Source organism: Echeneis naucrates, chromosome 5 (assembly GCF_900963305.1).
Source record: "Echeneis naucrates chromosome 5, fEcheNa1.1, whole genome shotgun sequence".
NCBI classification, from domain to species: domain Eukaryota; kingdom Metazoa; phylum Chordata; class Actinopteri; order Carangiformes; family Echeneidae; genus Echeneis; species Echeneis naucrates.
In genome coordinates this window covers 5,420,674-5,436,616 of record NC_042515.1, presented here as the reverse complement: position 1 = coordinate 5,436,616, position 15,943 = coordinate 5,420,674, and the positions used below count along the sequence as shown (strand labels likewise).

Sequence of the window (15,943 nt, the reverse complement as noted above, 5' to 3'; positions counted from 1 at the left end):
TTCTGCCCACAGAGAAAGACAGTTGATTATTTACATCCACAAATACCATTGGAATAATTGTGTGTGTAATAAACAACTAATGGTGGAGCCACAACATCACATCAAGCGAAGTTCCTTCATTACCACGATCATCATGTCCATCCCAAACAAACTGGCCTGCTTGTTCTAAACACTCCTTACTTCAACATATGTGTTTGACTCTGCAGCTTAAAAATGAAAATCAGCTTTCTTTGAGTGCAGTTTTTTTTTTTTATTATTATTATTATTTTTTTTTTTTTTTTGAAAATTGTCTTTAGAAATGAAACCATGTATGTTCTGAGCGGTTAGATATTTCCGCCTTCAGTTTGAACCAGCAGGCCTGGAGTCTTTTTTATGAGATGATAAGCACAGCAGAATAAGCCACAACTAAAACAGCCATAGGAAAATGCAGACATTGGCTTTGACTTTAGCCTCCTCAGGTGTACTACGATCTACGCTCTGAATGATAACTATTGTAATTCAGGGCAACCGACGACTAGGGTGTTGTTACTTATGTTAATTGTGTTATCTTATCTGCAGGGGGCTTGCTGCAAGATGAGATGTTAAAAAATGAAAGGGGTATTTGTGTATCTGATGTCTAACAGTATTTGTACTTACTGCTTTCTATGCATAATGAAACACAGACAAATGTGTCTGTCAGTATCAAATCAGTGTCTAATCAGCACGGCAGTGGGGTTAGGTTTGATCCTGTGTGAGTAATGATGGGTTTGTGATATACAAGTCAACAGCTCGACAGCATCACGTTGACATAAAAGAGAGAGAAAGAATGAACTGGTTACAGTAGACACATACTCATCCCGTCATGATTACAGACTTGACTGACAACAGTTTAAATATTTCCAGGCCCCACTTTGTTGGAGCTCAGAGCTTCAGGAAGGTGTAAATACTCAGATGTATTTCCACAAGCTGCCACTTTTTTTTCCCCCCCACTTGTTTTCTTTACCCAAAAAGAGAAAAACGGCTTTAAAATCCTCGAATCTCATGAAGTCAAACGGCATTAAGTTGCTTTTCAAAACCAATCAATGTTTTGATCTTTGAACAAACGAGTAAACAAACCTTCCTCGGAGGGCCACACTGTAGGTGTGTGGAAGGACTTATGTGCACGTGTGCGTGCGCGCAGCCCTGTGTGTTTTATTCATGTTTGGCTCTAAGCTGCTTGTCTCCGAAGATAACAGTAGACCATTGTGATTTTCCTCCTGATTACACACCCCAGTTGTTTAACACATTTGAGGATAAACGAGTTTGTCGTCTTTCACATTCAGAGGGGTTTTTTCCCCCCTCCCCTCTGAAAAGACCACCTAACCATAAACACGGTAATGTGACAGCTGAATATAAACAAATGAATGAGATGTTTTCTGATGAATCTAGTAACCATCGTGCAAAAGGGCATATAGCCCAGACGAGTACGGCTGCCTTTTTTCCTGTCATGGCACCTCCTTCGGCTGGCCGCTGGTAGTTCAGCAGCAGTTTTTCTGCTGGCACATGCTGGCACAGGTTTCTGTTGTTGATATTTGCTGGCTGCTCTTTATTCTCTGCAGTCACAACACCAAGACAACTACGTGGCTGGACCCCCGCTTGGCAAAGAAGGCGAAGCCCCCTGAGAAGTGCGAGGATGGAGGTATGTAGACTGCACGACCAAACTCGTCTACTCAAGCACTCATTTGCACGAGTGCAGTAGATCGTGTTATGCAGCACTTCACATATTTTTCACACTGTTAATGAAATAACCAACCGCATAAAATATCGCAGGATAACTTCTCTTCCAAATATCATGTCACCCAAGATTAACCCTGAACACCACAGTCTAGTGGCTAAATGTTTCTGTAATGTAGTGCTGAGGTCGACTTTAAGGAATTCCAGACGTTCCTTTGTATCGCCAGGATGCAATAATGTGGGCTAAAGTGCAGGCCGAGACAGTGAGTGGCCACGGCTCACAGAGTGGGACCCTTCCAGCTCGGTTTTAATGGATTTTTACAGGCGGATGGAAAGGAAGTTGGTGTGTTGCTTCTGAAAAGCAACTCCAAAGCTCTCTCTTGCGTGAAGAGCTCTTTTCTCTTCCTGTTCCCCATCTCTCTCTCTCTCTGCCCGATATGTTCATCAGGGCATGATGTACATCAGCCATTCCGGTCGGCATGCTTGTTGAAACCACAGAAATGTTTGCTAAGTTATTGTAGGCTATTTTCATGACTACTTTCTTATGCTAAACATCACAGTCAGGGGGAAAAATACACTGGTAGCGACTGCTGTAACTCACCACGTTGAATGCGTTACAACTCCCAGATGATTGTCGGCTAAGTGCTGCCCTTTCTTTTCCTCCTCTGTTATTGATGTGTGTGCTGCCTATTTGCATTTTCCACAACACAATGTAAGACTGTCTTCTTTTGCAGAGTTGCCTTATGGCTGGGAGGAAATTGATGATCCACAGTATGGCACATACTATGTTGAGTAAGTGTTGTGTTTTTATTGATACACATAATTTCTAATCTGTTTTATCACCAATGTGCACAAATAACATTTCAACAGGAGGCATCACAGCTCAAGTGGATGATAAACTGCTTAGTGTGCATTATCTATTGACCGGCGTAAATCAATACTGTCTAAAAATAAACAAATGGATCAGGCACACAGCTCATTTTAGTTATTTCAGGTGAGGATGCTCTGAATTGTGTAACATGCAGAGAGGAAGCATTTACCCGGAAAACAGTTGAAGATTCTAATCAGGATTTTCCCGTTGTTTATCAGTGGTTGGCAAAATGAAACCCTGCAGGTAACATTGTAGTGACCTGCATGTGCATACAGCGCTGATTGTGCCCTCGCTGTGTTCTGTCTGTGTTTGCGTAAGTAAACGTGCGTGTACACGAGCCCAGGTATATGTCTCTGTTCATATTGTATGTATTTTTGCATGTTTGTCTGTGTTCAAAATGTGTTTTTGTGCTCAGCACCACAACAGGAAGTCAGTGACACATGGCCTTTGTAACCGCAGTGGGGAGAAGCAGGGAGAGACTTTCAACTAGGATGCAAGAAGGGGAGGAAGGGAGAGGTGGCAATCTGTTGTGATGAAAAGAAAATGGGAAGCCTCGCGTTGTTTTATCGCTCAGGCTGAAGAAGCGTCCCTCCTCAGTGGAAGTAACACGAGACGGAGACTCAGTTTGTACACGGAGAGTCAAAGGCACATAGATGGAGCTTGTATCTGCCGGTGTTTCAGCTTGAAATGAGCTCACCATGGCACTACGGTTGTGGTTTGTATGGCAGGAGGGACGACAGGCTGTTTACGTAGTTGAAGAGGAACAGGATATTGCTGGAAGTGGAAGGGTTCATTTAATACAATATTAAATGGATAAAAGCCACAGAAGTTTCCCCCCATAAGTAGGCAAGCCAATTTTTAATGTATGTGTGTTGTGTTTATGAATGTATTTAAAGTGGCGCCACTGCAACCTCTCTTAGAAAATCACGGGAAGGTGCATGCATAATTAACTAAAAATGGTTGTTCAGTTTCTGCTGTTTGAACGTCTTGTTTGACCTTTTTTTTTTTTTTACTTAAACCATAAATCTTCTCTCAATAGCACAAAAAAAAAAACATTATTAGCATTAATAGCTTCTCTTGAATTTCACTCTGTGCATTTTAAAGCCACATCAACCAGAAAACCCAGTTTGAGAACCCAGTCCTGGAGGCAAAGAAGAAGCTGAGCCAGGAGACGGCTGCCATCCAACAGGCCGCAACAGCAGCACCTTCCCAAGGTAACAACAGCACTGCAGCACACGTCCCCCACTTCATCTTCCTCTCCATTTGAGTTGGTAGGGAGAGAAAATAACATTTGAGAAGAGGAGTTCAACACTGCTTAAACACATGGGGCCGTGACCTTTAAAAATCGTCAGTCTTCTGGGATTTGACATCACACTCTGGTTTACAGGACATGCCTCGACATGCCTAACTGTAATTACTTCACCCTGCATTCTGACTTGCACTGTTATTGTCTGTCTGGGAAAAAACATGAATTTCCAGTAAGAGTGAACTCATCTGAACTGACAAAGCACTTTGCTGCTTTATTGAGCTTTTATTATTTAATCAACCCGGGTGCTTCCATTATTTCTACAACTATGATATTCAAGAACAATAAGAGTAGTCTTTGCTTTGTTATTTAGTCATGTAACATTTTCATTGAGCTTATTTCATCTCTGTACTCGGTGTAAATCACTCTGGACATGAGCATCAGCTTGTTGTCTCAATTATAATCGGAGTTGAATTACATTGGCTTATGCTGTGTGAGTCCAGTCATTTCACCTCAGTAAATGTGCTGACATAAATGTGTTTTGGGGAAATAAAGAGCAGTGGGAATGTCGTTGCTTCGTGCAAGGTCAGCTGAACGCGTCAACCTTCGAGTAGCCTGGAACAATAATGGATTGTCAAAATCAGTAATTTTCCCCTCAGGCGCGCTCACATAATACATGTTCATGTCGGCTCCCCTATAACGGGCCGTTCTTTATGGTGACAAGCTATTTTTCTATTGCTATAAACATTATGAATTAAGTATGTTTTCATTAGAATGAATGTATAATAGATTGCAGCGGAGATAGATAGGCCTGCGCCGGGTTTCAGGGAGTGAGAGATGGGAACACGGGAGGGAGGAGGGCGGTTTTTACAGTCGTATGTGACAACAACTGGTGCAGCAGCACGTCAGAGGGGCCGAGCATAATCAGACATCGCTCTGCTCAGGTGTGCGGGGACCGAGGAAAGTGCCATATCACCCCTGATTACCGATTACACAACCTACTGAGCTGTCAGACGGTTGCTGTGATGAAACCAAAGCGTCATCGGTCGGCAGTTACACCTCGGGCTGCAATTCGGGTTTTTACAGGGTTTCCAAGATACGAGATTTCCAAGGAGATTTACGACCTGGAAATTTGTGCTATTAAAACACAAAGAGGCCATAAATAAACCTAGATGATGCATATGTTGTGGGAATCATATATTCCCAGGAGAGAGGTCTCGCGGATCCCTCCATAGATTTTTAATCATTCTGTCATTCTTATTCTGTTTTACAGCCCTTTTCAGTTTCACTTTTATTCCATGGAGCCTTATTTACCAATTGAAATATACGTTATGTGAGCAGTTGCTGGAGCTAAACCTTCAGGAGCGACTGCACTGTGCTGTTTGCCATCCATCTGACAGACCTGGCTTTGTGTTGAGCATCTGCATTGTTGTAATTTGGTCGTCGAACGGGCAACGAGGTGCATCTTCCTGTTAAATCAACTCTCAGCTATTGTTAAATTCCTCTGTTCAGGTGCATTCTTAGACACAGTAGCTGCCGTTGCTCCGTTGATGTAGTAAGAAAGATGCCTTCCCATTTATGCTGAATAATGTCACTGGAGATTTTCCGACACAGTTGAGTCACACACGAGGAATCAAACACTGTGGCTGTTTTGATGCGGTGGATGTGATGGCTTTGTCCGCCTTTGGCTTTCAAAGTCAGCCCACAAACGCTGGCACAGAGACCTTTTCTTAGACCCTCCTACACAAGTGCAGGCTTCCACATGCCACATTCACTTCCTCTGATTCTCGTGCTTTCTCCCACCATTACCTCTGTCTGTTTCCACACACACAAACATGCAGTCAAATGGTTATTTTAGCACAAACTGGAGGGAAGGGTGGAAAAAAAGAGCATCCCATATTGAGTTTATCGAGCAATTTGAATGTGATTATGTAAATGAGTTTTGCTTGATTCGTGCAACAGTGTGGACATCTGGAGTCCAGAGCGGCTGTGATAAGTTGCGCTCACTCACATCTGTTTATGTCTGCAGTGGACGTTTGTGGCTGCTGAGCCATTTGATAGTCTGAGAGTGACTCCATTTAAATTCCTCACACAGTTAGAGAGTGTCTATAAAACTGAGAGAAATGAAAGGAAGACTTCTCCAGATAACTACGAAGTTGCTGCTGTGATCTTGATATGGAAATGGGCTCTTTGTGGCTGGACGCTGTCATCCACACCGGGAGGGGATACAGAGGAAGAATTGCGAGGATGAGTAGAATATGTTACTCTAAATTTGTATATGCACGGCTGTTATTTTCAGACGAGACGTGCACATATTTTGGTGCAGTCGAAATTTTAAATTAACATCACATCTCAGTAGTCTCATCAAAGTTATTACTTCTTTTTTTTTTCTTTTTTTTTGCTAAAGGGCAGCTGTGACACATGCTTTTACCGTTTTACTCAGTGCTGAATTACTCACCTCAGAGATGAATGATATTTCATATTTTTATACTTTCAACAAAAGCCATTAAAAGACCAAAACTAACGGAACCCAAAGGGGTCAGACATGTAAGCCAGAAGATGTTGTGTGACCCACTCATCTGGGTACAATTACCACCAGAATTTGTTGACAATAAGAGAACACAACCTTTTCCTGTGTGTGTGGGGTTTTTTTTTTTTTTTTTTTTAAACAGCAGTCTACACACAGTCTCTGATGATAACTTATCAGTTGATGATTTACAGTTAAGAAAAAAGGGGAAGCCTACTGAGATGCACAGTTTATCTACACATTTAGCGGTGGAAGATGTGACACTCAGCACACCCTTTGGGGGTTTCAAGCATCTGCCTATTAAAATATTCCTCAAGGTGAAGACGTGAAGGCCAGGCCGAATAGGTTGTGTTTATTGCAGAAGCAATATGATATAATTGAACCGACTTGGGAAGAGGAGGCAATCTTGGAAAGTAGAAAAGAAATGTGGGTTATCGCAAACTAGGAGGAAATTATAAATAAGATTTCACTTCAGAATGGGAAAAATAATATCAGTGGACGATGGTAACACTTAACAGTTTTCCTCAGTTTGTTCCAGGAAAATATATCATTTTTATAAAGATGATCAAATATTATAAATAGAGCCGGAGAGTTTCATGTGGCAAAAGTCAAATTGGTCATATTGTTCTTGCATTTTTGTATTGAATTTTTATTGCCATTTGTTAGTTGTTAGTAGTATTTTAATTTGCAGCTCATTCAAGTAAGCCAAAAATGACTAAACACATTTCTGGCATCCGGGGACTGACGCTCCACACTGTCAGTGTGCCAAATCACAGCTCTGCTTCAAAGTTTTGTAACAACAAGCGAGGAAATTAGCATCTGAAGCTAACATTTGTTATCACTTTATCCGTCCGTTTGTTTGTGGTCTTTTCCCAGCTGCATTGTACAAAACAGGTCTCTGTGGTTGGGCTTATCTAGCTGACATGCATAACATCATGCCTGTTAATTGGAACTGACTTATTAATCTGTTCATCCACAGCACATAATGGGCATAATTGACATTCAGTGCACAGAGGGATGGATTTTGCTGCCTTTCAATAAGAACGCAAAGTTCATTTATCAATATTGCAGTTTATGATGTCAAGCCCTGTTTGGAAATGTCACTTTTTTTATGATGAAGTTTGTCCCACCTGCAGGATTTCCACATCATCAGTGCAGCTCCCACACAAAATATTGTTTTCACCCGCAGCCATTTCATACATCCGCTCAGACGTGTGCTCTGTTCACAGGTAAGGGCGGTGCAGCCGGCTTCACCGCCGACCCCGGCCAGCTGAAGGGAGAGATGTACCACACGGCGCTGAAGAAAAGCATCCAGGGGTTCGGATTCACCATCATCGGAGGTGACCGCACAGATGAGTTCCTCCAGGTGAAAAATGTGCTCAGCGATGGCCCCGCCGCCCACGACAACAAGATGGCATCCGGTGAGTGGAACTTCAGACCTTATTTCGAGAGTGCCCACAGAAAACGACGGGATAGAAAAGGGTCCTTCCGCTCAAATAAACATTAAAATCCTGTTTAGCTCAGAGGAAGCTCTGTGAGGTTATAACTGCTCATTTTCTCCCACAGAAAAAATCTTTTGTAGGCAGACTGTACCAACTGTAATGTAGCTGGAGGTATCAGTTTAACCTAAGCTCAGCTGGCCAATAGGTATTCCAGCTCTGTCAAGGGCATAGTTTGATAGCTGATGGTCTGATGGATGGCTGTGAAGCCATCTAATATCTTTCTTGTGTAGTTTCCTATCCTTCCCTTGCCTTGGGGGTATCCGACCAGCTGTGAGCTCTGTGCTTGTGTATATGTGTGTTTGTATTTCTAAGTGTGCGTGAGGGTAACAATGATGTGGCACAAATCTACAACCAATTTTGTACTTGTGGCAGACACTTTTACTCAAAACTGTTCAACAGTGAAGTGAGTGACGGAGGGAAGGCAATAGAGCTGGAATGGATGGTAACCTAAAGAGAAAGACAGAGAGCACAGGGAACTGTTGAAATGAAAATATGAGAAAGAAGTGAAGAGGAAAGGGACATTTTTGAGCTAAGCCTCATTGGCAAAGAAATAAGAAGGTCTCCAAAGAAATTTACTGAGTACAATGTAATGAGTGATGCCTGCAGTAAATACCAAATCAGACTCTGTCTGTGTCACTGGCTTTTTCTCCCCCTGTCTCAGGTGATGTGATCGTTGAAATTAATGGGATGTGTGTGCTGGGGAAGACTCATCCGGAGGTGGTGCAGATGTTCCAATCCATTCCCATCAACCAGTATGTGGACATGGTTCTTTGTCGCGGCTACCCTCTGCCCCCAGATGTGGATCTGGACAGCGACGACCCTCTCCCGCCTCCTCCTCCTCCGGCAGTAGCTCAGCCCCAGCAGGCCCTGCATGGCGGAGAGGTGGTGACCGCCGTGCCCCTCATCAATGGCCAGCCGCTGCTTGTGAAAGGTGACGTCCTCCATGGTTCCTCTCAGGAGCTCCACTATGTCACTACAGATGCCAGCGGCCGGCCGGTCGTGGCCGCCTTGCCCAACGGGAGGCAGGGGGAGCGAGGAGAGGTGGCCACGGGGATGCTACAGCCCGAGCTGGTGAGCGTGCCACTGGTGAAGGGGCCGGGAGGATTCGGGTTTGCCATCGCTGACTGTCCGCTGGGCCAGAAGGTGAAGATGATCCTGGACGCCCAGTGGTGCCGCGGTCTGCAGAAAGGAGACGTCATCAAGGAGATCAACAGTCAAAATGTCCAAACTCTGAGCCACGCTGAAGTGGTGGACATCCTTAAAGACTTGCCCGTGGGCAGCGAGGTTAACGTGCTGGTGCTGCGAGGAGGTGAGAGACTGAAACAATTGTCCACGTTGTTGTTGTCTCTTTATCTCTCCGTACGCGTCTCCTCGTCCTGACGTCGTCAACGTCATTCTTTCATCATTCTGCTTTTATGACTTCTTGTGTGTGACGTAATTTGCTGTTGCTGTCGATACACCTTCAACAGTTCCCATGGGAGGTGAGGTCAGAGTGCTGATACTGACAGGAGGTGAGATGGTGCTGTGGCTGGTAGGGCGGGGCATTGACTGACCACACAGTGTTGTTCAGTAGAAGCCTGGGTGATGCCACTCTGTCTGCCGTCTGTATACGGTCACTACAATAGAGGCCTTTGTTTTTTTTTTGTTTTTTTTTTGTGGCTGAATTGAACCACCTGCACTTCTGTGGCCATTGGGAATGACAGTCAGACCTGAGTCATATTTCTGCCATCAGATACACACTCCATGTGTACATCACAAGCATTTCTAATGTGTGCCTTCACTCAACCTGCCCCTGTCTGTGATGATTCCCATTGAGGCGTAATGCAGTCTGTTACAAGTCTTAGAATGGGAATTACATAAGTGTGGGGATGTGCTTGATTCCAAGCGAGAGAGGGAGGAGGGGAGGCACCCTTCAAATGTCTCCCACATCCATCTCCAGCTGCCCCAGGGATTCAGCGTGCAAGTTGATGAACCCCGTATTGGCTTTGATCATCTGAAAAGTGCAGGGGGATTTCTGCATGCCTCGATATCCATGGCCCCCTAAAGATCCATGGTTAAATGGCTATAGAGGGAAGGTCCTCAGGGGCCTCCTCTTCCACAGCTGTGCCCCAACCCTCCTCTCTCCCTCTCTTTCCACAACCAAACACCCACACTGCTATGCCACCGTCACCATGTCCTACTCAACTGTCACTGTCTTGAAGTGCGGCGCTTCAAAGAAGATCTCTGTGTTTGAGCGGGGGACATCAGTCGGCCTTAGAGAAAAGGTGTTGTTTTCTTTATTTCTCTGGTGCGGGACATGTTCATTATGTCTGATTTCACGCCTTTGATCACACTCATGCTAGACCATGAACGCCGCAGCTCCCGCTTTTTGCATCAGGTTCCACTGAATCCATCATCAGACCAAGTATTGGTCTGGCCCCACAGGGCTGCAGGCTCCAGAGGAGTGTTTGTTAATCCCGTTATTGTTGGGAAGGGTGTGTGTGTGCGTGTGGGAGGGAGGGGGGGAAGAAGAGATGATCTGTAGGGAACAATCTGTGCGCTTGAGATGGAACGTGTGGGTGCACTATGGAGAGAGAGGGAAGAGAATTATTGGTCATTGAATTATATGCATGAATCTCTAATGCTCTCACCCGCTTCCTCCACCCTGCATCACGCCGTCAGCACTCCAGCAAATGTACTACCTTAATACTCTCCATATAAGTTTAATCACACATGGATGTATAGTCCCTAATGGGCATTCTACAGTCAGTGCACCTCTTGAGTTTAGAGCATCTCACTGGCATATTTTTATGCTCACTGGTGGTGTTTTCAGAGAAGCAGTGCCATCTGTTGGCTGAAGGCTCGGTGGTGCTTGTTGACATTATTCCGACGTGTGTCTGCGTCCTCACCATATTTCTGTTGTCTCTCTGTTTCCCTTCATAGGTCAAACATCCCCTGTGAAGAGTCTCAAGCCTGTGAGTTATAACATATCTTTTCCTATTTCCTCACCATTGTTTGTCCCTTGGGGTCTCCCCCCTTCAATTTAATTTCAAAGCTTTTTGTCCTTCAGCTTACCCAGTAAGCCTCTGTTGCATCGCATTAAATGATAGCAATAAATTTGAATATTGATTATGTTTCTGAGCGCCTCCTTTTGTTTGCACTGAAAAACGGTCTTAATTACTTCCTTTCAGTATTAGTATTCTTACGGCTATTGTCAGGGGATTGCACTGGTAATGAAGCATGAATGAGCCTCTTTAGATATGGCAGTATCATTAATACAACAGTTTTAGATAAAGAAGTTGCCCCTTCTGCCTGAATGGGCCTGTCACAGCCATGGGGATATCTTTAATTTTTCCTATGGATTTCTTTTTTTTTTTTATGTTAAATCCCATTGCTTGGCTCTCAACATAATAGGAGGGCTCCTTATAAAGTGAGAACAGTACAAAAAAAAAAAGCTAGTGGCTAAGCTTGTTGCTTAAACAACAATGGAGCCAATTTGTCTGCGATGTACTGCGGAGGCCATCGAATTAGAAATGTAATCATGGGTTGTCAAAAGGAGTGATGTTATAGCAATATAAGTTGTTGGTGACGCATGTGCTTCTTTGCAGAGACAGGAAATGACTACCAGCACAGAGACTTTGGACGGCATCACTGACTCTGCTCCCCAGGCTTTGCCTTACCACTCCAACACGAGCACCCTGCGCTCCGCTGACTCCCCCAAACGAGACGCCACAGAGATGTACCTCAAGTCCAAAGCCTTGTTGGAGAGCAGACGTAAGTGTTGACCAACAGCACTTCAGCAACCCTCATAAGTTGTTTTTTCACCCTCTGGTCCTGTTGAACTTTAATCCTTGATTTCATTCAAGATAGTGACGGGGTATTACTCATCCACAGAGCCTCACACCAAAGACATAGATGTTTTCCTGAAGCGAGACATTGAAACAGGCTTTGGCTTCCGTGTCCTGGGAGGAGAAGGTCCACAGCAGCCCGTAAGTATATATCACATTCTGCTGTGTGTGTCTGAAGCATTTTAATCTTTATTATGAAGAAGTTACAAAATGACTTTGCCAGCTCATGATTTCTATCTTCTTAATGGCCAGCTCTCTATCACACTAACCCTCCCTCAGAACGTCTTTCCCCAGGTGTACATCGGGGCCATTGTGCCCAACGGAGCTGCAGAGAAGGACGGCCGTCTACGAGCTGGAGACGAGCTCATTGGCATCGATGGCGTCATCGTCAAAGGCCGTTCGCACAAGCAGGTGCTGGATCTGATGACCAACGCAGCCCGCAATGGTCAAGTTATGTTGACTGTACGCAGGAAGGTCATCTACAGAGGTAAGCAACTAGCAGAGGGACGCTATGTTTAACTGCGTCTCAGCTAATAAACAAAATCTGTTCCAGCCTCACGAACGCTGCTGTCTTTTGAACACCCCGTGTCCCAGAGGGCTGAGAGTCTGGAGATGCAGTGATTTTGTTGTCAAATACAAATGTATGAACTGCAACTATACACAGTAGTAAACATTAGGCAAAGCTGATCAAAAGGAGATGAGCAACTCAAAGACTCACAGTTAATCAGGAGAAAACCAAGTGAAAGAGTCTCAGAACTGGATGTGTTGTTTCTTTTTGATTACAAGTGAGATTTTGAAATGATCATCATGGCCTGAGTTATCGATTTCAGAAATAGACGCCTTGCACATAATGTTGATATATTTATCACTCCACCTACATTTCCCCCCACCGGCCAAGAGTGCACAGTATCGGTACGCTGTTCTGTTAAGCCTTCAGAAATGCACAAACGCGCTCAAACGTTGCACGCATAGAGACACATTAGCATCCCTGCCAATGTCTCATCAGAAGCCACGGAGGAAGAGGCTCAGGAAATGGCTCCAGTGCTGGTGAACGGCTCTCCCAAGCTACCTCGCCTGCCAATGCCTAGCGCTCTGGACCACGAGTCTTTTGACATCACCCTCCACCGCAAGGACACCGAGGGCTTCGGCTTTGTCATCCTCACATCAAAGAGCAAACCTCCGTACGGAGGTGAGGGCCAAGTCTCTGAGATATTGCATCAGGGTTTGCACTTTTTTTAGCAGGGGGGGGGTGGGTGGTTGGTTTTGAGCCCTCTGATTTAAAAAACCTTATGTTTGAGTTTATGCGAGTGAAAAACGCCTGGAGCCACAGAAGCTTCATTTTCACTAAATCATAATTAAACGTTCCTATACAAACACATAAAAGAGAGCAGGAGACAGACTAATGGGGCTCAGATGTGCAGATTTTATGACAAGATTTAATAGATACGTTGATCTTATACCTCCTGATGTCTGCTCTTTTCAGTTATCCCACACAAAATTGGCCGAATCATTGAAGGCAGTCCCACCGACCGCTGCGGCCTGCTGCACGTCGGAGATCGTATCTCAGCGGTCAATGGGCGCTCCATCATTGAGCTCTCTCACAATGACATTGTTCAGCTTATCAAGGATGCTGGAAATGTTGTTACCCTCACCGTAGTTCCTGAGGATGGTGAGTGCAGACCTTGGTGCCCTAATCTGTATTTGTTCTAGTTGTGTTTTAGTCTTGTGATCCAGTTCTTAAACCTCAGGGGGAAATTACTTTTGCAGCCAAGTAATCAAAGTAATCAACTGTGCTTACACTAAGAGAGGAATATTTTAATATTGGGATTAAACATTTTATTCCAAATTGAAGTATTCCACATTAGAAAAATAGGGCTTATGTCCCTCTGAAACGACTGAATTAATGAAAATAAAATAAACTACATCACTTTCTATCTATCATAACGGTAAGTCGAACAGTAATGCTCATCATTTTATAGGCAGAATCGTTGAATCGAGTTTAATCAAAATGTATTTCAGAGTACAAGGGCCCTCCATCTGGAGCAAGTTCAGCTAAACAGAGTCCGGCTCTTCAGCACAGATCCGTGGGTCAAAGGTCAGCACTTCAGGATGAACGGTAAGAATGGGCTGAGACGCAAAAAGGGAAGCCGCTGTGGCAGGTTTTGACTCTATATGCTGACTGATGAGCCGGCCTACAGTGGAAGTGGAGTCCTCAGGGGTCAATGAGGGGACTTCCTAGTGGTGTCATTTATTTTCAGTACGCTGAAAAAATGTGTCACTGTGTTCATGAATTTCAAGCTATTTATGCAATGAAGCATCTGGAGATTAGTCCTTCAATCTGTATCAGTTTAAGGGACATCGATTTTGAGAAAAGCTGATAAACACTGCTTTAAAGACGATATTTAATGCACTGTTTTTTTTTAACTCAACATACTTTGTGCTTTACAATTAGCTTTCTTTTTGTCTGTCCATATTTGAATAATGAATTCCTCTTTCACTGGAACTTACTGCTTACAGTAACAGCCCCCTCCTCCATGTTCGGTGTGATGAGGGTTCATACAGATGGAGGCAGAATTATGCAACATGAACCTGATATCACTGTGGCGATTTTGTGAACTGAATGGACAAATTAGCATCAGCTCAAAAATGATGTGAAAGAGGGCCCATTGCCCTCGGAGATAGCAGGTCAAGGAAACAGTTTTCAACAACGACACGGCAATTACTAAACATAATAGTGGTTAAAAAAAAAAATAATGATGTGTGCATTATAGAAGAAGCACAGAACAAAATGAAGATATCCATACATTAAAAAAAACAGCTCTCCTGTGGAGGGCTCAGATTACACAGTGGCCCTCGGGGGAGTCACAACTTTCCAGCCATTATGCGCATGCGAATATCAAGTGCCGCCAATAACAGGGTTACTGTGAAAAGACACGCTCAGACTGTCTGCCAACGTAGCCACACCTGAACTCCTCATTACTAATTCACCTAGACATATTCGGCTGCCCACACCGGGAATCGAACCGTTTTTCTTCTGGTTGGCTCGCTCTTCTTACCTTGGTATTATAAGAAATTAAGCTGGGGGGGTCGCTGTGTCTTGCTGTAGCCCAGTCCATCACTCGTAACCAATTAACCAAGTATGCTAGCCATGTTTCAAACCAGGAATTGAACCTTGACCTTCTTATTGTGGGGAGGGGGGGGGGGGCAACATCACTAACCACTCGGCCACCAGGCTGCTCAAGTCACCATACACATTTACAAGTCAAGTCACCAATTAAACCAACCATGAACTCTTCATTAGTAATGAGATCTTCAAGTGCGGCTACGTAAATCTAACAATTCTACTCCAGCGCTGCCACAGCAGGAATATTTGGAAGAAATATAGAAATATTGAACATTATTAAGCAAATAAACACACACAGCCATGCTTTGTTTTGTTTCGTTTTTTCAGTTTTCACATGCATTATTTCTTTGTTTTAGATACAACTTAGACCTGGAGGAGAAAAGGGAGGGAGTCAACTGGTCTGACCACAAGACTCTTCCACTTAATGAGGGGACGCTGTGTGTGACAGGAGCCAACCAGGTACAAATAATCCTTTTATTCCCTCCTCTATGCTGTATGTTGTCCGTGGCAGAAAGGTTTTGTGCGTGATTGAAAAGAAAGAATCAGTTGCTCATCAATTCATGTGTTCTCCTTTTATGATAATTTCGATTCATGCAGCTTTATGCTGTGGAAAACAACCATCGCTGAGGTCATATTGATTCAACAGAAAACGCTGTCTGATCGGACGTCACTTATCTCGGGCCTTTGTTTGGTTAAACAGACAGATGATTAAACAAACAAGTCAAACGTGTGAAATTTGTCCTATCTTCTTTATTTTTATTGGGCACTGTTTACGGTTTGTATTTGTACACAGATAGCAGCCTGTGTGGAAATGCTTCTGTATGTCTTTGTGTGTCTGTGCGTGAGTGCTTTCTTTGTGCTCGTTGTCTTGTAGGGTTGTCTGACAGTGGAGTTAGAAAGGAGTCCCAGGGGCTTCGGCTTCAGCCTGAGAGGGGGAACAGAGTACAACATGGGCCTTTACATCCTGAGACTGGCAGAGGACGGACCTGCTCAGCTGGATGGAAGGATCCATGTGAGAGCTCCTGCTGTTGTCAGATTTATAACTCTTTTTTGTTTCTTTCTTTCTTCCTACCTTTAAAAGGTTCCACATATTGACTGACTGAAATTAGAATCATAATCAGAAATACTTCCTTATTACCCAGAGGGAAGTTTGG

At 44.1% G+C, this 15,943-nt stretch overlaps 1 protein-coding gene across 1 annotated transcript in view; it reads left to right on the top strand.

The window, feature by feature from the left end:
• magi3b (membrane associated guanylate kinase, WW and PDZ domain containing 3b) overlaps positions 1-15,943 on the top strand; it is a 113,893-nt gene that overhangs the window by 93,742 nt on the left and 4,208 nt on the right. The window contains exons 6-19 of the mRNA XM_029502889.1: positions 1,578-1,657; positions 2,427-2,484; positions 3,668-3,777; positions 7,566-7,757; positions 8,500-9,147; positions 10,761-10,792; positions 11,426-11,591; positions 11,712-11,806; positions 11,945-12,152; positions 12,672-12,854; positions 13,149-13,334; positions 13,685-13,781; positions 15,146-15,248; positions 15,664-15,801. Of these exons, the coding sequence (XP_029358749.1) occupies positions 1,578-1,657; positions 2,427-2,484; positions 3,668-3,777; positions 7,566-7,757; positions 8,500-9,147; positions 10,761-10,792; positions 11,426-11,591; positions 11,712-11,806; positions 11,945-12,152; positions 12,672-12,854; positions 13,149-13,334; positions 13,685-13,781; positions 15,146-15,248; positions 15,664-15,801 (2,296 nt within the window). The remainder of the gene's footprint in view (positions 1-1,577; positions 1,658-2,426; positions 2,485-3,667; positions 3,778-7,565; positions 7,758-8,499; positions 9,148-10,760; positions 10,793-11,425; positions 11,592-11,711; positions 11,807-11,944; positions 12,153-12,671; positions 12,855-13,148; positions 13,335-13,684; positions 13,782-15,145; positions 15,249-15,663; positions 15,802-15,943) is intronic.